The following is a 24,738-nucleotide window of genomic DNA, read 5'->3' as shown; positions in this document are numbered from 1 at the left end:
CGTGGATTCTCGCGTTTGCTTTCTGTGTCAGATTGAAATCAATGCAATATGCAAATTTTCTTAAAATGTATCAATTTTATTAAATAAAAATGTAAGAATTTGATTTATATATTTATGCTTATTATAAATATAATAAAATGTATCATTTATAAATATTATTCAGATGTTCACACACACACACACACACACACACACACACACACACACACACACACAGACACACACACACACACACACACACAATAAAAATTTATCTAAATTAAACGTCTATAAAAATTATTATTTTTATGAAATTTATGGAATTAAAATGTAGAAATAAAATAAAATATGGGGGAAAAATAAAAATATAAAAAAATCAATATGGAATTAAAAAAATAAAATAAGTTAAAGCACTGTTTATTTATTTATTATTATAATGTACAGAAAAATACACATTCTTAATAAATATTAAATAATACAATGAGGATAGTATATTATATAAAATTGATACATTTTTAGAAACAAATTGAAAAATTAAATTGATATATTTTAACATTATAATTATAAGAATATAAATTATATATAAAAGAATATAAAGTATAGGGAATAAAATAAAAAGAATTAAAATCAAATATAAGCAATTCAAATAATATGGAAATAAAATATAAAATGTAGAAATAAAATAAAATATGAAAAATCTAAAAAAGTATAAAAATTAATTAAAATAAAATATAAGGAATTAAAATATGGAAATAAAACAAAAAAAGTACAAATAAAATAAAATATACATCAAAAATCTTAAAATAAAAAAGTATTAAAAAGTAATTAAAATAATGATAAGGGATTAAAATAATATGAAAATAAAACTTATAAAACGTAGAAATAAAATAAAATATGAAAAAATCTAAAATATATATATAAAAATTAAAAAATAAAATAAAAGGAATTAAAATAAAATATAAGGAATTAAAATAATATTGAAATAAAACTTTTACTTTATGAATAAAAGTAGAAAAATGAAATATGAAACTAAAATGTAAAAAAACAAAAAAACAAACAAACAAAAAACTCGTAGTATTTGATTATTATAAATTTTTTATACAGAAAAAACACGTTCTTAATAAATATTAAATAATACAATGAGGATAGTATATTATATAAAATTGATGCATTTTTAGAAACAAATTGAAAAATTAAATTGATATATTTTAACATAATTATAAGAATATAAATTATATATAAAAGAATATAAAGTATAGGAAATAAAATAAAAAGAATTAAAATCAAATATAAGCAATTCAAATAATATGGAAATAAAATATAAAATGTAGAAATAAAATAAAATATGAAAAATCTAAAAAAGTATAAAAATGAATTAAAATAAAATATAAGGAATTAAAATATGGAAAAAAATGTACAAATAAAATAAAATATACATCAAAAATCTTAAAATAAAAAAGTATTAAAAAGTAATTAAAATAATGATAAGGGATTAAAATAATATGAAAATAAAACTTATAAAACGTAGAAATAAAATAAAATATTAAAAAATCTAAAAAAAATAATATATAAAAATTAAAAAATAAAATAAAAGGAATTAAAATAAAATATAAGGAATTAAAATAATATTGAAATAAAACTTTTACTTTAATTATGAATAAAAGTAGAAAAAATAAAATATGAAACTAAAATAGAAAAAAAAAAATAAATAACTCGCAGTATTATTTGATTATTATAATTTTTTATACAGAAAAAACACATTCTTAATAAATATTAAATAATACAATGAGAATGGTATATTTTATAAAATTTATACATTTTTGAAAAAAAAAATAGAGAAATTGAATTGATATATTTATAGTTAACATTATAGACCTTTTTCCTGAGTAAACGATTACGAATTCTAACGTCAGATTGAATGCTTTTCTGTTCCGGTTTCCATAGAAACCCATTCAAATAGCGTCCATCTGTTTTTAACGTAGCTAACGTCCGCTGCTTCGTGTCGTCTACACCATAGATATATATATACATAGATACCGCATTGGACCGCTCCAAGCACGTAGATGCGTCCGCCATTTTGGAACGGTCCACTTGACGTCATTCACCATACTGTAGGTTCGCAGACCAACGGCTGTGCAGGACTGTGGATTTTCGAATTTTCAGTGATTACTATGAGATCTATGGGTGAATGACGTCAAGTAGACCGCAGTGAAATGGCGGATGGCTTACGTATAACGGCCCATAGAAACAGTCGCTAATGAGGCATCTATGTATATATATCTATGGTCTACACACTCATTAAAGTGAGGCGCTGACAAATGACGGTCATTGCAACATTGCCAAGTGATGGCGCTATGGAGCCATGTGCTTTTTAAAAACATTTTAATAGGTTTAACATTAGTTTATTAGCTCAGAATATACCCTAATTTGACTAGAAACAATGCAGACCGGAAATGCAAAGCATTCTTTCAGTTAAGAGTCGGACTTACTTCCGTGTTCAGGAAAAACGTCTATAATTACAATAAAGGAATTCAAATATGGAAGTAAAACTTATGGAAATATAAAATGTAGAAATAAAATAAAATATGAAAAACAAAATACAAAAAAAAAAATCAAAAATACAAAAAAATCAAAAACTTGTAGCAGGATTTATTGATATTATTATTATTATTATTATTATTATTGTTATTATTATTATTTTATACAGAAAAAAACACATTCTTAATAAATATTAAATAATACAATGAGGATAGTGTATTTTATAAAATTGATACATAAAAAATTTAAACATTTAATTAATGTATTTCTATTTAACCATTACAATTATAGTTCAATATTTAATTATATATTCAAATCTAAACTATGCATTTATGAAATATATTATTATTGTTCAATGCCAGTGTGTTTTCTGTCTCGGAAGTAAAGTAGAGTCTCTTTATCGCACGCGCATTAGCATATTGAGTTGTGGATCCCCGCTGCGCAGACTATTTCTGCTTTCTGTGTCAGGTTGAAATCAATGCGACATGCAGGAGTGCTGTTTGTGACTCAGGTTTTGTTTAGATGTTTTATTTTTGCAAGCGTCTCTCGTCCAATAGCATCGAGAGATGAGTGGTTTTTAATAAAGAATGACAGCACCGCTTTCCTCTCTCGTGGCCTGACAGCTCTTTCTCTGACAGTCTGACGCTGTTTTTATTAAACCCACAGGCTGGGGTTGTAAATGTTAGGATCTTTAACTCTGGATCATCTCTCCCACACAGCCACACTTCCTGCTGATGTGATGTGATCATATGAAACAGCCTCCGCTCTGCTTCTGCTCACATCCTCTGTCTTAGTCGTTTAGTATGCAGTGCTCTGGAATACTTGATTCTGATTGGTCAGTTGTCGCATTCTGGTTTTGTTTAATTAATATTTAAACATACAATTAAATTAATTGTCTGTAGTCAGTTCAAAGTAATGTTTTCTCTGATTAAATTTAAGCAATAATAATAATAATAATTAATAATAATAATAATAAATTGTGTGGAGATATGCTTAATGCTTATGTAATTCCATTAATTGTTTACATGATCTACAGTTTTTTTTTATCATTTATATACATTTGTTTTATTAAATAATAATAATAATAATAATAATAATAATAAAATATATATATTATAGGAAAAATGAGACTAATAGTTTTTGTAAACTTTTAGAATATATTTTATAACGTTTAAAAAAATATATAGAAATTTAATAATGCATTACATTTAATATAAATATATGTACATTTTAGAAAAAAATAGAAATTAGATGTATACATTTATAATAAACAATTATAATACACTGCACAATTATATACTGTATATCCAGATCTGTCTCACACACACACACACACACATATGGAAAATATAAAGAAAATTAACATTTATAAAATTTATTATATACAGAAAAATGTTAAATTATACAATGAGGACGTTTTATAAAATTGAATTTATGTATTTTTTTTTTTAGAAATTTAAAGTATAAAATAAAATTATATATATATATATATATATATATATATATATATATATATATATATATATATATATATATGTGTGTATATATATATATATTTAAAAACACACACACACACACACACACACACACACACACACACACATATACACATATATATATATATATATATGTATGTATATATATATATATATATATATATATATGTATGTATATATATATATATATATATATATGTATGTATATATATATATATATATATGTATGTATATATATATATATATATATGTATGTATATATATATATATATATATGTATGTATATATATATATATATATATATATATGTATGTATATATATATATATGTATGTATATATATATATATATATATATATATATATATATATATATATATATATATATATATATGTATGTATATATATATATATGTATGTATATATATATATATGTATGTATATATATATATATATGTATGTATATATATATATATATGTATGTATATATATATATATATGTATGTATGTATATATATATATATGTATGTATATATATATATATATGTATGTATATATATATATATATATATGTATGTATATATATATATATATATGTATGTATATATATATATATATGTATGTATATATATATATATATATATATATATATATATATATATATATATATATATATATATATAATATGTGTGTGTGTGTGTATTTTTTTAAATAATATATATATATATATTTTTTTGTAGAATGTAAAAAATGTAGAAATAAAATAAAATGAAAAAAAAAAAACTAAACATATAATTTCATAAAAATGGTACACTTTTGAAAACATTTAAGAAATTTAATTTATATATTTATACTTAGCATTATATATAATGTTATGATTTAAGTTATTGTGTATATGTATATATTATATAATATATTATATACCCACAATAACAAATAAGAATTAGCAAAAATATGAAATGTATCTAAAATCTAAAATATAATATAAGGAATTAAAATAATAAGGAAAGGAAATACATTTACAGAAATAAAATACGATATAAAGTGTGGAAATACAACAAAAATATATAAAAATATTAAAATGTAAAAAAAATAAATAAAAGGATCAAAACTAACAAAAATATCTAAAAATTTTAACTACAAAAAATTTTAAATATCATTTATATAAATATATTAAATAAATAGAAAATAAAGTATTAAAATTAAATATTTATACAAGATATAAAATGAGTAAATTAAAATAATATGGAAATAACATTTATGAAAATAAAATTAAAATATAAAATGTGGATTTTTTTTTTTTTTTTTTTACATTTATATACCCATTATAATATAAACAAGTTCTAATTTAGTTTTAATTTGAAATACGATGTCTATTTAAACTGAGGTTTCTGTCAGTTTCTTTCTATGACGGCCCTTCAAAACCCTGGAAAAACTGTGCCTCAGCAGATTGTTGTTTCACTGTGGCTTGTTTTCAAGTGATTGCTGGAATGCCTCGTTTGAGGTTAAAAAGTCACTCGCTCCAGTTGCCATGACGATCACTATGGGAGCCGCTGAGAGTCCTCAAGGGAACCTGCTGAACTGTAAAAGTCCCAATACTAAAGGGCCACACCAGTGTTTCCCAGAGTTTCCCACTGTAACACATTGATTCATCCAATAACAGTGGCGAGAAATGAGCAATTATTTAACCCTTAAATGCATGAATGTTTTACCAATCATTATTACATATTTGGTTCTAGCAACCCAGGCATATATATCCAGCACAGATGTATCTCGAACTTCTGCAATGACAAACAACTCTCTTGATATTTTAAGAACAATTGCAGAAGAATAAAATAAAGCATATTTTGTTACCTTTTGAAACAAAACATATACTTACACTATTACACACCTATACACATTTTACAAAAAAAAAATGTTTTGTTATTTGTTTATTTTTTTCTTGTTATATTGCATAAAATGAATAGATTGGGGAATTATAATAAAATCTAGAATCATAAAAATTTTAAATAAAATTTTAAATAAAAAATAAACATAAAGATTATAAAATAAGTTAATTTTATGTAAAATATAAAAAATGTAAAATAAAAATTAAAAAGTCGTATGAATATATTTTTGTGTTATTGTTATTCTAAAATACATATATTTTAATTATAGTTCTAAATAAATCTATGTTAGATGCATAGTAAAATCTATGCATCTAATATATACACAATGTATAAAATTTGTAATAAAATAATGTACAAAAGTATTTTTAAATAAAATATAGAATTAATCAATTTTTAAATGAAAGGTTAAAAATATAGAACACACTATGAAATATAAGAAATATTAAATATGAAATATAAACTTTTATATAAAATATAAAAAATGGAACACAAAATTCACAAAATTGAATACATAACCTTGATATTTTAAGATACAATTACAGAAGATTAAAATGAAGCATATTTTACCAACCATATTCTCAACGCTATCGTTTTCACTGATTTCAAACTCAATATTTTGATCGCTGGCAGCTTATTCACCACATCCACCGTCAAATAACAGTGACATTTATATTTTATTGCGTACAGTAATTGTTCTGCCGTAAAGCCATTCAAACCAGTTCAATTTTTGCTGATGATATTCAGTTGTTTTATGCCTTTGATAGTTATGAGTGAAACATCACGTCATTATTGAATATAAAACAGTGCCACCTCGAGGAATAAAGGTGGATTGCATGCATTTAGTCATCAGATATTTTTTGCGCACAAAAAATACTTGCACTATTACACACCTCAGGTCTCTAGTGACCCTATACACTTTTTACAAAATAATCTGACAATGGGTATTCTTTTATATTTACTTTTTTCTTGTTATATTGCTTATAATTAAATATATTGAGGAATAGTAAGAAAGTTGATGTCAAACTTGAAAAGATGAAGAAGGGAGAGGGTAGTGAATGACATCCCAGGTTGCTAAAGGGGTATGCATTTAAGGGTTAAAGAGCATTTGTTACAATGAAACATGAACGCTGAATAATAAACTGCCTAATAGCTTTGTATGTGTCCAGATTTTCCTTTTCTTCTGTTATACCATAACCACAGTAAAATCAATTCCTCTCACGGCGTGAGGTTTGAGCGGTCAGACGAGAGCTCATGTTATTCATATGTCTGTATGTAATGAATGTTTCATGTCCAGGTTGAAGAGGTGAATGTGCTAATGTGGTTTTTCCTCTGCTTTTCTGTAGTTGATCTCCTGGGGTTGCTGAAGTGGAGATCCAACACCAGTTTGCTCCAGCAGAACCTCCGTCACCTGATGAAAGTGGAGGGAGGAGAGGTGGTCAAGGTATGTTTGAATCGTCTGACGGAAACACAAACTCTCTGCTTTCATTCAGAAGTTGGTTTGGATTTGTGCAGACGTTCGTGATGCTAATGTAAACGTTTGAAGTTGGTGTGGAGAGTTGAGCTTAGATTTATGACATGAAATTATGAATGAAATGTCTGATGCACTTCAAAAGCTTTTTGCTCATTAGTTTTTTGGGGGGAGGCAACTGGAAAAACATGCTGAGATATTTTTAGAAATTGCATTTCTGTAAGTGTTTTGTGTATGGTGTGTGGTTGGGGCTGTGAAGTTATAGAAAAGCTCAAAATAAGTTTTGGGATGTCTAACTTAAAATAAGCTTCTCAATTTAAACACTCAGGAAATGTTTAAATGGATGTTCTCCAGGCATAATGAAATAAAATAAAATTAATTAAAAATAAAATATAAAATAAGGAATTAAGATAATATGGAAAAACCAAAAAAAAGATATGGAAATAAAATAAAATATAGAAATAAATAACAAAAATAAGAAATTTAAATAAAATATGAAATAATATCAATATAAAATAAAAATAATAAAAATTAAATGATGTAAAATTAATTAAAAGATAAAATAAGGAATTTAAATAAAATTTAAAATAAGGAATTTAAATAATATAGAAATAAAATGTATAGAAATAAAATATGAAATTTGGAAATAACATAAAATGTGGAAATAAAATAAAATATAAAATATGGAAATAAATTATAAAATATTAAATGGGGAAATAAAATAAAATACAAAAAAGGAATTTAAATAATATGGAGATAAAATAAAATAGAAATAAATAACAAAAATAAGAAATTAAAATAAAATATAAAATAAGGAATTTAAATACGGAAATAAAATGTATAGAAATAATAAAATATAGAAAATATAAAATGTGGAAATAAAATAATTAATAAACTGGAAATGTAAGCAAAATAAAATTAAAAAAAATACAAAAAAGGAATTTAAATATGGAAATAAAATGTATAGAAATAAAATATGGAAATAAAAAAAATATAGAAATACATAACAAAAATAAGAAATTAAAATAAATATAAAATAAGGAATTAAAATAATACTGAAATAAAATGTATAGAAATAAAATATACTGAAATTTGGAAACAAAATATAAAATATAGAAATAAAATAAAATATAAAACATGGAAATAAAATTGTTTTTTTTTTTTTTAAATGCCTGAAATTCAAAAGAAAAAACTGTGGAAATAAAATGTAAAATGTAGAAATAAAATAATAATACAAAAAAGGAATTTAAATAATATGGAAATAAAATGTAGACATAAATAACAAAAATAAGAAATTAAAATAAAATATAAAGTAAAGAATGTAAATAATACGGAAATAAAATGTATAGAAATAAAATAAAATATACTAAAATTTGGAAATAAATTTAAAATGTGGAAATAAAATAGTTTTTTTTTTAAAGCCCCACTGAGATAAGGCCAGGCTTTGTTGATTTTGTGACTTTTCCCTCACGGATCATGTGTTTGAATGCCAGTTTGCTCCTGAAGGCGGTGTGTCTCATGGAGTGATTTCTCTGGCCGTGTTTGAAAGCAAACACACTGGAGCTGTCAGCGCTGAGAGAGAGAAAGATGGAGGCAGAGACGCTGTGTGCTGTAAATGTCCTCTCACCCTCTCTCTTAACACATTCTGCAGCCTTTCTGCCATGTCTCTGCCACATCAATATGAAACCGCCAACCAGAACCGTTTTACTTCTTAATGCATGTAGCAAAAGTCTTGCTGATGCCTTTTTAAGTTGACCTGGTTAAACTGGGTAGACTTTTGAAATTAATTTACTAATTTTATTTTTAAATAAACTTGCTAATTTTATATTATACAATAAAAAAAGAAATATCAAAAGTAAAAATATTTTTTAATTATTAATATATTTTTCTGTAATTTATATTTTAACTGTTTTATTTATAATTAAAATTTTGAATTTAATTATTTAAAAAAATCTGTCTGAAATCTAAAATCTATTATTTTAATTTAATTTTTCATTTATTTAAAATAAAATATAGAATTAATAAAATGTAAAATAAAATGGAATGTAAAATAGAGTAGTTAACTTTTAAATAAAATATAAAAAATGAAATAAAATGTAAAATTAAATCTTCTATTTTTACTATATTTTTTGTGTAATTCTATTCTAATTCAGTTTTATTTATTTATTTTTATTTATAATTTTAAAAATATGTCTATGTACACACTGTATAAAATGTATAATAAAATAATGTACCAAATGATTAATTTATTTAAAATAAAACATAGAATTAATAAAATTTTAAATGAAATGTAAAATAAAAAATAATAAAGTAGATTATAAAATGTCAATTTATGTAAAATATAAAAAATGACAAATAAAATAAAAAATGTATTTAAAAATATTCCAATTATGAATATGTGTAATTCAATTTTATTCTGTTTTATTTGTAATTAAAAAAACATAATTTAATTTAAAATCTATGTATCTAAATATGCACACTGTATAAAATGTGTAATAAAATAATGTACAAAATTATTATTTTATTTAAAATACATTTTCTAATTATTAATTTATTTTTGTGCAATTCTAATTTAATTTATAATAAAAAAATAGACACTGTATAAAATGTGTAATAAAATGTACAAAATGATTTTATTTAAAATAAACGAGCATAATTATTTATTAAATAAAATGTAGAATTACTAAAATTTAAAATATTTAATAATGTAAAAAAAATATCTAAATGGAATATAAAATAAAGTCAATTTGTATAGTAAATATAAAAGATAAGAAAAAAATATTAAAATGTTATTATATTTTATATAAATGATTTCATTTTTATTTATATAAAATATAAAATAAAAATTAAATTTTAAATACATTCAAAAATATTTAAAAGAAATCATCGGAGGAGCCCTGGTTTCAATCAACCTAGTTACTGGTTGTTCATACAATTCAAACTACGTTGGAACCATAATGTTTACAGTTTTAGAAATGGTTTTAATTTGAGAGGCCAACCACAGATATATTGCGAAATTTCTTCAGCTACATACAAATCAAATCTGAGCTGTGTTTAAACATAAAAGGTGTCTTTGGGTGGCCTGCAGGAAGTTGTTAATTCACACAACTGTTAATATGCAGAACACACACTCACAGGACGACCTACAATTACAGTACATACGTCTCTCTCTCTCTCTCTGTCACACACACACACACACACACACACACACACACACACACACACACGGCAGTAAGTTTATTGGCTAGACACGGAGTGAATAATTCAGAGCTCACCACCCAGAGCGACAGACACAGACTTCCCTTAATGTTTCCTGCAGGCGTCCCACTCAACATGATTATGTACTTTCCTCACGCTGTGTACTAAAACACCGTCCTACCACTGCCAAGTTTGGAATTGGATTTCTGCGGACGGCGCAGACATGCCGCGTTAAAGCTGCGAGGGCGACGTAATAATGCTGCAGGATGGCTTTTGTGTTCCTCATAGGGTTTCTTCTGGAATCCGCCCTATGGCACGGATCACTCGCTTCACTATAAACGCGCTGGAGAAAACATCTGCGCCAATGATTCAAGGGCAGCCCAACATTTAAAAGAAGCTTTCATGCCCGCTTTATTTATTATCTGGCATTTGAAGGATGAAAACTTCAACCAGAATATCTGAGGAGGAATTTGACATGACATTGGGGCGACATTATTTAATAAAATAGTATAAAAATAATATATAAAATAAATGAGACACATAAAATACATACATAATTAGAATACATTGAATTAATGAATGAATAAATAAGTAATATTGTGCATTTTTTAATTCGGAAAATAAAAAAGTTAATAATCTGTATGCTGTGCATTTTTAAATTAGGATAAATAATAAAAAAATTGTCTATGATGTGCATGTTAATTTGGTAAATAAATAAATATTATGTCTATATATGCATTTTTAATTTGGATAAGTAAATAAAGTGTATAATGTGCATTTTTAATTTGGATAAACAAACAAATAAATAAAATAATAATTCAACTAATTAAATATAAATAAAATATCTGTATACTGCAAATTTTTAATTCAAATAAATATATGTATACTGTGATATTTTATTTTATTTGGATGAATAAATAAAAATGTCTGTATGGTGCATTTTTAAATTTAGATAGATAGATAGATAGATAGATAGATAGATAGATAGATAGATAAATAATAAAAATATATAAACTATAAATAATAATAATAATAATAAATAAGCTGTATATTGTGCATTTTTTTTAAACTCAGATGAAAAAAAATAAATGTCTCTATACTGTGCATTTTTTCAAATAAATAAATAAATGAAATGTCTGTATATTTGGCAATTTTTAATTCAGATAAATAAAATAAATATAATTTCTGTATACTGTACATTTTTTAATTCAAATAAATAAATAAAATGTCTGTATCAATAAATAAAAAATATATACTGTGCATATTTTATTTAAGATAAAATAAACAAAAAATATATGTCTATGCTGTGCGTTTTTCAAATTCAGATAAGTAATTAATTAAATATCTGTGTGCTGCAGTTTTAATTTGGATAACTAACTAACTAACTAACTAACTAACTAACTAACTAAATAAATAAATAAATAAGTGTAATAAAATAATAATAATTTTTGTATACTGTGCATTTTTTAAATTTGGATAAATAAAAAAATTAAAGTTATACAATTTTTACTTTTAAAAATATTTATGTATTCATTTTTTTAATTGGAAATAATATTATTGCTATAATTTGTAATGCATTTGCTATGCAATTCAAACGATAAACCTGTCTTTCTTTTCACCACTAAGTCATTCGCTTTTATTTTAGCCGATTTGCCTGAATTGAATGTGAGAGGGAAAGCCTTGAAAGAATATGAAATAATAGACCGCATGTGAACCAATGATTCTTACGATTCAAAGAAATCAAGAGTCAGAAACTCATCATTTATTGGTTTGAATCAGTTGAGCCAGCTCAACTCAATCTTAACTTATCAACTCAAATACTCGATTAGTTCACATTTCCATTGCTTGCAGCTCGGTAAACCAACATTGTAGTGAATATTAACTTGCCATTTTCTCTTCTCAGAAAGAATTGTTTCCATCTTTTCATTAGAATAATACTCTCTCTTCCTCCATCGCCATTTTTTATGTATTTTTTTTGATTGCTTTCTGAGTTATGTGTGTGCCCTACATAAACGGTGGCATCTTTAACACGCTGGATCTCATCTCAGACCGATGACAGATTGATGGCCGTTATAGACTTAGACTTTGGTATCTGTTGCGACTCGTTCTGTCCTGAATATACGCGGCCGCTTGAGTGCCGTTAGCGCCAGCGTTTATTTATTTCCCCTCAAGGGCACATTCTTCCTCTCCTCGCGGTGCCTGTAACCAAAGGCCATACAGCAGATGAGTTGAACACAAACTCGCGCTTGTCCTCAGGTGGAGCATTTCAGCTCTTAAATGAGTTTTCACACTGCATTTGTAAGTGCAGAAATGGAGCAAATGTGTGAACAATCTTATTTATAAACCTCCAAGTGTCTGTGGGAGTTTTTTTTTTTATAGTACATTGTGCTTAAAAAAAAGATGCTTGGCAACACTTTCTTGAAACATGAGTCATGCATTTGTTTTCTTAATGCTGTATAATATACATTTGTTATATCTGTTCTCAGAGAAAAAAGTTTTTACAGTATAGGTACAATTAGGTTTTATTTATGTTTTTGTTTATTGTTTGATTGTTTATTTATTTATTTTTAATTTATTTGTAGCATATGTTTTTGATGCTTGTTTCATTATTTATTTTAATTCGTCTTTATTTATCAGTATAAGTAAAATGAACTATTTATTCCATATTTTTGATTTGTTTTGATTATTCTACGTTTGTTTAATTTTCATTTTTGTTTGTTTAATTGGTTTATTTTTTGATCGCAAGTTTATTTAATTGTTTGATTTGTTTGTTTTATATATTTGTTTTTTTATTTATTTTTCCATTTTTATTTGTGGTTGCTTCATTATTTATTAACATTATAATATTCCTTTGTTTCATTTCTATTCATTCATTTATTTGTGTCATTTGTATTGTTTGTTATATTTATTTGTTTCATTTTATTTGTCATTTATTTTGTTTTTGTTTGTTTGTTTGAAGTTTTTATTTGTTTATTTATACATTTATTTGTTTTATTGTAATTATTTTTTCCCATGTTTTTATTTGTTTGTTTCATTATTTATTTTCCCTTGGTTTATTTTTTTTTTTACATGTTTATTTATTTATTTGCTCATTTGTTTTTTTGTTGTATTTATTAGTTTTTCTTTTTTTGTTTAGTTTAATTGTTTTTGTTTGTATATTTATTTACTTGTTTTTTATTTAAGTGTTTTTATTTGTTTGTGGTATTTATTTTCATCTGGTTTATTTATTATACATTTATTTATTTGCTCATTTATTTGTTGTATTGTAGTAATTTTTTCCATGTTTTTATTTGTTTGTTTCATTTATTTTCATTTGGTTTATTTATTGATTATACGTTTATTTATTTATTCGCTGATTTATTTTTTGTTGTATTTTATTAGTTTTTCATTTGTTTCATTGTTTATTTGTATATTTATTTACTTGGTTTATTTTATTTAAGTGTTTTTATTTGTTTTTAGTAGTTATTTATTTTCATCTTGTTTATTTATTATACATTTATGCATTTATTTATTCACTCATTTGTTTTTGTTGTATTATTTATTTATTTAATGCGGGAAAAGTCCCGATTGCCACTCCGCCCCTGGTATAGGCTACAGACCGTTCTTCACGATGTTTCACCAGTCGTTTAATGGCCACTCCCCTTTTACCTACCACCTGCAAAGCTGATACGAATATGTTTTACTTTTTTAGTTACAAGATATATAGTATAAGGACAGGTATTCAGACCACAACTGAACGTTTGAAGAAAATTTAATGCCTTATCATTTAGAATTAGCTATTATTGATGTAAATGCAGCCGTTCGAGGCACATAATTGATATATTACGGTATTGACGGTATTAGAAAATCCATGTCGTGGCGCAGTGTCACACCGGTGCTGACTATGACACCGGTGTACCACCCCTACTATAACATTACTATTCCTAAGAACATTACGTTTTTCAGTGCTCCATGACATTAAGAGCTAATATAGATATTTCATACTGTAGATAAAAGGACGATGCATTCAGTGAAATGAAAGCGAGTGGAGTGAATGAAAGTGCTCTTCTTCTGTCTGACTTGTAGCTCATATAGGCATTATATGTAGCTCGGCTGGAGCTGTAATTCTCTCCTTGTTGTGATGTCCTTGCTGGTTTGTCATTGAGCATCGACTGAATGACAGCAGACATTAAAGCGGACAGCATGTGCTGCAGATTGACAGTCTGAGGCTGACCGCATATCTGTTTGCACATTTACGCTTTTTTCAATGATTCACAGCTTTTAAAATCACCCCATTACACTGACCAATCTGTGTGTATATGTGTGTGTTTAGTTTCTGCAGGACACTTTGGACGCCCTCTTCAACATTATGATGGAGAATTCAGACAGTGAAACCTTTGATACTCTCGTGTTTGATGCTCTGGTAAGAATCTGATGGCCTGTGGTTTAATATATCTGCACAATAAAAAAAAAAAATGTATTAATTAAAAAAAATAAAATACAAACACATACACACACGCAAATCAAATGTAATATTCATTATTGAAATATTATGTATTATACGTTTTTGTTTTGTTTCATTTGTATTATTTTTTTTTTTGTTCATTTGTTTAATTGGTTTGATTTATTTGTCAGTTATTATTTGTTTTGTTATTATTTCTTTAATTTTTTTGTAAAAAAAAAGTTTTTAGTTTTATTTATTTGTTGATTTGTTTGTTTTATTTATATATGTTTAATATGTATTTAATATATGTTGTCAAAAATATATTTACATGTTACACATTCTTAATATATATATATATATATATATATATATATATATATATATATATATATATATTTTTTTTTTTACATATTTTATAAGTGGCAAAATTTTATCAGGACTTTTACTAAACATGAATTAAATCCAATTATCAGTCCCTCCAGGATTTCACGATTTTTTTTTGTGATTTTTGCGATGAAAATTATAAATTTTGTGGTGGCAAGTCCTAGAAATTTGCGATTTATTTTGCGATTTATTTAATTATTTAATTTATTTATTAATAATTAGGACATCACATTTACCATATTAGGTATTATGTTAGAGGCTCAATTATCATACATAACACAAATCAAACATAAAATTTGTTTATTCTGATACATTTGAACTTTTAAAATAACCTATGGGCAATATTCTTATGTGACCTTAGTAAACATTAACAGCAGGTGTAGAAATTTATACTGTACATAGCCTACTTCATTTCAGTCGCATCTCAGGTACTCTTTACATTTTGGTAGCCCAAAAATTAATTGAACTAGCCCAAATAAAAAAGCTTTTTAATTTTTTTTTTAAATATAGAAATTCAAACAGGAGTCTAAATGTCAATCAAATATGTTTTCAATACACAAATATAAACAAATATCAAGGAAGAAATTTTATTTCACTCTTTAGTGTATCTGCAGAATTTTTAAATATCAATTTAAAGCAATGTATGATCCTTTTTAAGAGCTGCACAAGTAAAATGAACAGAATGAGTGGGGTTGGACAATGTAAGGTAGAATTTTAGGTCATAAAATGACATGATTTATAATTCAGATACAGATTCACACAAAAACAATATCTTACACAATGGCATTTCAGCCTTTATACCATTAAAAGGGATAAATAAAGTATATAATTTATCATATTTATTTAAAACATAAATATTACTGTCTTAATTGTTTAGATTTTTTAGAAGGCACATTAAAAACCCTATGTGTTTGCTGCATAAAAATAAACAGCTGAAAAATGTATTGGAAAAAATTCTAAAAAATTAAAATTAAAATTCTGTCACAAGGGGGCGCTTTAGGAGCGCTGAAATATTATCGTTTCCCTAGTAACGGCTGTATACAAATCAGCTTTAACGCTGTTTTATCAGCATGAAATGAAAATGCCAACGACACGTTTCTGAGGACAGTCGGTTCTACTCAGATACATTCATTTAAAGACATCAGTGCTGCGTTTTGACTTTGAAATGTGCAGGGCTCATATTTATTCAATGACATCATTGCCTTTAGATTCGTCTTTCCGTCCCTAGCTGACTTTTAAAATTATAATTAAGACTTTTCTTATACTATTTAACAAATTCAAAACTTTTATGGCGTTCCATTTGCAACAACAGAAGCCCTCTACTTTATATATATATATATATATATATATATATTAAAATCTTTTTATTATTGAAATATTTGAATAACCATTTTTTGCGATTATTTTGCGGTTAAATGACAAATTATGCAGGATCGCAAAAAAATGCGACATTTTGTTGATTTTGCATTAAATTCAGCGATCGCAGAATCGCGAAAAACTGGAGGGACTGAATTATGGATTATTCATCCATTTTTTATTTATTTTTTATTTAAAAATAATGTTTTAATCAGTTTTTTTTAATCAGTTTTTAAATAACAGGATAAACAGTTTAGTCTATTGTGTGTTGGCTATATTATAGTGATAACATGTTTTGAGTACTTCACTAAATATAATTTTTAGTGATTAATAATGACGAAAATAAAATATTTTCCTAAAAATAATTGAATAAATAAGACATTTTTTTTTCCCATGTGTTAATTTTATTATTAATATTATTTTTTTTTTAATAAATGTGTCTTCTGGTTCTAAAAGGTCTTCATAATTGGACTGATCGCTGATAGAAAGTTCCATCATTTCAATCCGGTTCTGGAGACTTATATTCGCAAGCACTTCAGTGCCACCCTCGCCTACACGTGAGTGTCAAATTCTGCCTTCTCTGTGTAAGTATGGGCTTTTTTTTAATATATGTTTCTAACACCGCATGTGCTGATCTTTTTCAGAAAGCTGATGAGAGTTCTGAAGAACTATGTGGATAATGCAGAGAAGCTGACGGAGCAGCTGCTGAAAGCTCTGAAGGCTTTGGAGTACATCTTCAAGTTCATCGTGAGATCCCGTGTCCTCTTCAACCAGTACGTTCTTACTTCACACTCAGATCTCATATATGTTTTGTTTTATTCATGTCACATCTGAGCTTTAAGCATATCAAATCTAAATCCATGGAGTTGTACTTGTAGTCTGAACCAGGGAATGAAGGTAAGGTTGGCTTGATTTGGCAGTAGACACTATGGCTTGAAACACAATTATCGGTTGATGGCCATTAAAATGTAATAAGAAAAATGTTTTATATTGGTGCTACCCAAAACAAACAACTAACTAACTAGCTAATATGGCAATTATTAAATAATATTATATAATATAAATATCATATGGCAATTTTTAAATAATAAGACCAAAAATATGAAATATTACAATAATAATTTCTTCTTTTTTCTATTTTTAGTACTTAATTAGTAGTTACAGTTTGTTTTGTAATTAATTTAGTAATCAATTTGAGTTGTTATTATAAGTATTTTTATTTTAAAATACTTGTTTTTTTATTTTAGAGTAAAATATTACAATCATTGTATTTATTAGTTTTTTATTTTTAGTAATTTGTAGTTTGGTATTTAACATGATAATGAATATTACTGTTAAAATTATTATTGTTGTTGTTTTAATTTTTTACTGTGAAATATTACAATAACAATTACTTTTATTTTTTATGCTAAATTAGAAATTACTGTTTGTGTAATAAGTAATTTGGTAATAATTTTTAGTTGTTTATTATTATTATTATTATTATTATTATTATCATTTTTAAATACTTGGAATTTTTATTTTACAGTGCAAAATTACATTTTTTATTTATCGTTTTAGTTTGATTTATTTTAATTTAATATTATTTAATTTATTGTTATTTTTATTTTTGGTAGTTATTTATAATTGTTAATTTGGTATGTATTTATAATTAGTGATTTAGTTATTGTTTGTTAATTAGTAATTTAGTTATTTTTTATTTATTATTTTAAAATTCTTGATGTTTTTAATTTTACAGTGAAATATATTTTTTTATTTTTTAGTAGTTATTTATAATTAGTGATTTAGTTATTGTTTATTAATTAGTAATTTTTATTGTTGTCGTTATTTTCAGATATTTTTTTGTTTTTATTTAAAAATTATTTATAATTATGCATAATTTGGTATTTATATATATATATATATAATTAGTGATTTAGTTATTGTTTATTAATTAGTGATTTAGTTATTTATTATTGGTATTTGTACTAATTTAGTTATTATAGTATATTAATAATTGTATTATTTCGTAATTTTATTTAGTATTCTTTCTTTTATTTTAGTTTTCTTTCTTTCTTTCTTTCTTTCTTTCTTTTTCTTAATATTTTTTAACAATTGAACAATTGATAACAAACTGATAATAACAGAGAATAAAGGTTGGTGTATCCAACATATACGCCAAAAACGTATTTCTTTTTCTCTCTCATGAAATGGGTTTCCTATCCAATAAGCTGCAGTTAAGTCTAAGAGATGTGACAGCTTGATGTAAAGTGCAGATCTGGATTGCCACACCTTTATCAAACCCAAGTGCCCTTGTTTGGTGACGGATGGAGGATGTGTTTGAGGCAGACAGGAAGTGGAATGGGCAGCGGCGCTGATTTAGGGAGACGGAGGACATGTTGAGTAATGACTCAGCCTAAATTAAGTTCAGCGCTGGTGATTAGCTTGTTGTCTGCGGGTGAAGTATATGATGGTGTCTCTAAGGCCCGTCTGGGCAGACCATCTCCGTCCTTTAACTACCTGAACGCTCAGAGCGCCTGACACTGAGAGACACTAATGAGCAGAGTCTGATCTGATTGACTTCGCTGCTCGCTCACAGACTCGACCTCCTGCCGCTGTTCACCAACTCATGCCCAGCACGAACACACACGTCTCCGAGTTAAAGATCAGCCAGACGGCAGTGGAGATGATGAGAAATGTGGCCAAAAATAACAATTATTATATGATCGAATAGCTATTGATGTCACACAAGGAAACTGCCTCGATACAAGTTTCATCAAATGTTCATTCATTTCAATGTTTACTGAAGCCCTGCTCAACATCTTTCTATCGTGTTATCCTTATTCAAATGCAGTGTTGGGGAAGGTTTCTTTTAAAAGTAATGCATTACAATATTAAGTTACTCTCTAAAAAGTAACTAATTACTTTTTATGGAAAGTAATGCGTTACGTTACTTTTGCGTTAAATCTGGGCAGGGCTTGCTTGTTTTTAATATAAGAAGTTCTATTTTTGGCAAATGTAAAACCCTTTTCACACCAAAAGGCTTAGAGAAAAGTAAATTCATTACTGTATGAATTTAGGTGTCAACTCTTCAGCAAAAAAAAAAAGAAAACAAATGTTATTATATATATTATAATCGGATCCAGTTTGATTTTCTGCATTTTCACATCCAAAACAAGCATTTTGATAAGGATGGCGAATATGAGAAAAAAAAAAAAAAAAAAAACGCATACGAAAATCAGACTCAGTGTACAGTGACCTTTTGAATGATCACGGGTTGAAAGTAAAGAGAGATGACGAAAAAATAGACTGGAGGACTTGCTTCAATCTTGTACTCTCTGATCAGATTATCTTGAGTCATTTTTGCTTATTAAAATAACTTTATTTACATATATTTTAAATGAATAACTAAATAATAATAATAATAATTATTATTATTATAATTTATTTATTTTTTTTACAAATTTAGTAAAAATTAAATCTGTTAATCAGAGATGCTTCTGATTATTTAACAGAAACATGTCAAAATAAAAGTTTGGTTTAACTTGAAGAAATTGTGACAACTATATTACTTAATGTAACTGTACTACTGCTACTAAAATTATTAAAACATTGTTTTTTACAGAATATTTACAATATCAAATAAATATTGGGGAGGGGGGGTAAATAAATAAATGCATATTGATTGAATTTTGCAAAGTATTATTTATTAAATATTTATTAAATATGACCTCAGCATTTCTGGAAAGTTTGTTTATTTTTATGTATTTATTTATGATTTCTTATTTTTCATTTTTTTATTGTTAAATATGACCTCAGCATTTCTTGTCAGGTTTTTGGGGCTAAATATGACCTGAGTATTTTAGTTCTATCTTATGTCCCCTGTATGGTAGTATTTAATGGGTATAAAGCACTTCAAAATAATTAATGATCAACTAGAGCATGAGGTAAAATATGTCCAATGTTTCTAATTTATATTTCTATTTTTCTTAAAAGTTTGTTTATTTTTATTCATGCAAAATATGATTTCTTATTTTTCGTTAGATTTTAGTGTAAAATATGACCACAGCATTTCTTGACAGTGTTTATTTTTGTTTATTTTATTTCTAGCGTTTTTTTTTTTTTTTTTTACAAAATAATAATCATATTTTTTCTATTTGATTTTTGGGGCTAAATATGACCTCTTAATTAAGGCCAGACCCTGCAGGTGAATAGGGTACAAAAATTAACTAATAGTTATCACCTTACTTACCCAGTTAATTGATTACGTCGATAATTGCAAGCATTTTTGGTATGACAAGTTTTCTAAAATGTTAGGTTTAAATATGAAAATGAGGCATTATTTAATGAAATATGCACTAATTTGCATACATTTCTAGTACACAAATTTAAACACTGAATAAAGTCAGTTTCAAAATACTTGTTTCATTTTTTGACACATTAGAGTTAAATGTTTTTACAGAGGGGATTTTGGGTATCTCATTTTGTCTCCCATAATTCAGAAAAAAAAAACTTAGAACAGACAGAAAATGTATTTTTTGACCAGTTTTGGGGGAATAAATCAAGTCATGTACAAAATCAAGCAAATTATATATAAACAAATCCCTTTCAGAATATAGACAGGAATAAAAATTTAAATTTTGATGTGTGTAAGTGCTACTGAAGTGGAGATTTATGGCTCAGTGTAGGAGAAAAAACTCATTTTGAGGAAACAGCCTTTAAAACTGGATTGTAATTGAAATGTATTGACACAAATAGATAAAGTGCTATAAAATAAACACTTAACAGTGTCTTTTGGGTGTTTTCTTTCCACTAATCTGAAAAAAAAAACACTTTATGAAACACCAAAAAGCCCAAAAACTCAAACTTGACAGGTGCATGAAAAAACTGTTTTTGCCTGCATTGTCTCCCCTTAATTGATTAATTGATTGTTTTTTGCAAAATATAATATTTTTTATTTTTCACTTGATTTGTAAGTTATATATCACCACATTTAACCCTGACTGTTTTTAAACTTTGATTAAAAGTAATTTAGTTCTATCTTATGCCCCCTGTATGGTAGGAGTTAATGGGTATAAAGCACTTGAAACTAATTAATGGTCAACTAGAGCATGAAGAATATTTTGGTCTATTTGGCAGGCCATTAGCTAACTCTGTGTGTGTTGGAGGGCCGGTCTAATGTAAACGCTTTGGATGAGGTTGAGAATGTCTGACCCTCACCGTAACCAGAGCACAGAAAATCAGGTGGCGCTAATCGCATCAGCAAAGGCCATTGGTGAGCGTTTAATGAAAGCGAGAGCATGGGAATCCTCCTGGTGTTTGTCTGGCTCTTTGGAGCGACGCCGCGACGGCCCGTCGGCTCTCTGCCCTTCAAAATAGATTACGGAGCAATTCATCAATCTGATCAGCCTGTAATCAGGAGCTAGTTTAGAAGTGCCAGTGAACAGGTGGGAGTGTGTGCGCGTGTGTGGAGTTTGACACATTGTTTTTGATGTGTATTCATATGGCTCGGGCTAGTTTGATGTCATGGATTTGCATTCCAAACACATGTAGAGCGGTCTGCTGTCTCTCTGATGATTTGGATGAAATGATTCTCGCTGCTCGAGCCCCTGATCATCTGCTGTTTGTGTGTTTTCCTTCAGGCTCTACGAGAACAAAGGCGAGAGTGATTTCATGGAGTCCCTGAGGAATCTCTTTGCCTCGTTTAACGCCATGATGAACAGCAATGCTGAAGGGACCGGCGGGGTGAAGGTGAGAACGCTCTAGGAACCGACTTTCTGATGAGCTGGATGTTTAAACGCTGCGTTAATGGAGCATTTAGTTAAGAAAAATCTGAACAATTACACATCTGTTCACACATGCAAAACAAAAGAGATATTTCTGAGAATGTTTACGCTTCTCTTTTACATACAACGAAGGCCAACAAATGATATCCATATGTAGGGCCGTATGCTTTGCTTCAATATACACTAAGAGTCAAAAGTTGATTTTTCAAAATTATTATTATTTTTTTTTTTAAAGAGGTATTTTCCAGTCACCAAGCCTGCATTTATTTGATCCAAACTATAGCAAAGACAGAAATTCGAAATATTTTTACTATTTAAAATAACTACTTTCTATTTGAATGTATTTTAAAATCTAATTTATTCCTGTGATATTAAAGCTGATTTTTTAGTATCGTTACACCAGTCACACGATCCTTTACAAATCATTCTAATATTCTGATTTGCCGCTCAGAAAACATTTATTATTATTATGTTGAAAACAGCTGAGCTGATTTTTTTTCAGGTTTCTTTAATGAATACAAAGTTCAGAAAAATAGCATTTATGAGCATTTCTATTTATCAAAGATTCCTAAAAAAATCAAATAAATGCAGGCTTTGTGAGCAGAAGAGACTTATTATTCTTACTGTTGAAAAACTTTTGACAAGTAGTACATGAACTTCTATAAATGTCACTTTATGAGCATTTTATTGTTTATTTTGAGAAAATAAATATCATACGCACACAGAAACTTAAAGGTTTTCACAGCAACACATCAAAATAAAAGTTCAGTTTAACTTGAAGAAATTGTGACTGAAATAAAATTGTATTTAAATTATTTACCAGAATTTATTTACCACCAACTGTAAATACAATTTTTTGGGGGAGGATGGGAATGAATGAATGAATATTTATTTTGATCATTTTTATTATTATTATTATTATTATTATTATTATTATTTTTATATAAAATCAATTAAAAATGTATTAAAATTTAACAGCAACCTGTCAAAATAAAAGTTCGGTTTAACTTGAAGAAATTGTGACAGAAATATATTACTACTACTAAAATTATGATTTTTTTTTTTTTTTTTTACATATTATTTACAAAAAAAGGGGGTGGGTGAATAAGAATAATAAATGAATAAATAATATTTATTATTAAATATTTTTAAACATTTAAAAATAAATAATTTATTAGCAATTATTAGAGATGCTTTTGATTATTAAAATTTAATGAACCATTAAAATGCAACTGAGACGATTATTCAAAAACACAGAATTTGGTAAAAATAAAACTGAATGAGAAAAAAAGTTAAATTGTGTGTGTTTCTTATTTTCTTATTTTTTTATTAATATTTTTTTCTATTTAACCATTAAACCAGTCTATAAAAATTCAAATGGAAAAAAGGGCAAAAACCTGAACAAGCTGATTTATCTCATTTACTTAAAACAACCTTTGAAATTTGGCATAATTTGTGTTAAATATGTTGCATCAAAACTGCCCACTTGTATGGGAAGAGAAACTGATATGTAAAAGAATTTAAACTATAGTAATATCAGCATATCAGCATGATTTCTGAAGGATCATGTGACACTGAAGACTAGAGTAATGATGCAAAAAATTCAGCTTTGAATCACAAAATAAACAGCATTTTAAAACCTTTTCAATTGAAAAAGGGTTATTTTAAATTGTAATAATATTTCAGAATTTTTGAAGAAAATAAGTGCAGCTTTGATGAGCGTAAGAGATGCTCCAAACTTGTGAACAATAGTGTACACTTTCATTGTATAGAAAAGAGCAGTTCCTTGCTAGAAGGGAAGTCATACAGGTTTGGGAAGAACAGCATGAGCAAAATGTGTATCTGAAGGCTCTGTATCTCAGGACATCTTCCCAGAATGCCGCTCTGTTTCTTCTGTCAGACATGAATATGTATGTTTCTGTCTTTCACGTGTTGAAGAGTGTGTTTGTGTGTCTCTCTCTCGTCACCTGATCTCCTCTTCTGTCCACTGTGGCTTTGGCTTGGCCCTCTTTAGCTTCTCCTCAAGGTACTCTATCTGTCCTCCTCTCCTTCCATCTGTTTCTCCGCTCCTCCTCCTCCATTTGTGTGCAGTTTTTTTGGTCACTGACCTTTCCTGTCACTTCTTCTTTGAGTTAACCCACCCCTGTTCTAATACACACACACACACACACACACACTTACACTTGCTCACTCAAAGCATCAGGCCCTGTGGACGGGTTGTGAGTCGGCTTGGAGCGATGCAGG

General features: G+C 26.5%; 1 protein-coding gene across 1 annotated transcript in view; it reads left to right on the top strand.

Annotated features, from left to right (window-relative positions):
• The window catches only part of LOC141297524 (dedicator of cytokinesis protein 1-like), a 156,818-nt gene that overhangs the window by 102,960 nt on the left and 29,120 nt on the right, over positions 1-24,738 (top strand). The window contains exons 19-23 of the mRNA XM_073827947.1: positions 7,244-7,341; positions 14,879-14,968; positions 17,186-17,286; positions 17,374-17,502; positions 22,351-22,459. Coding sequence (XP_073684048.1) covers positions 7,244-7,341; positions 14,879-14,968; positions 17,186-17,286; positions 17,374-17,502; positions 22,351-22,459 — 527 coding nt within the window. The remainder of the gene's footprint in view (positions 1-7,243; positions 7,342-14,878; positions 14,969-17,185; positions 17,287-17,373; positions 17,503-22,350; positions 22,460-24,738) is intronic.

The sequence above is a fragment of the Garra rufa genome, chromosome 22 (genome assembly GCF_049309525.1).
Source record: "Garra rufa chromosome 22, GarRuf1.0, whole genome shotgun sequence".
Taxonomy (NCBI): Eukaryota; Metazoa; Chordata; class Actinopteri; order Cypriniformes; family Cyprinidae; genus Garra; species Garra rufa.
The sequence above is the reverse complement of the archived record's forward strand: the minus strand, read 5'-3'. Positions and strand labels throughout refer to the sequence as shown.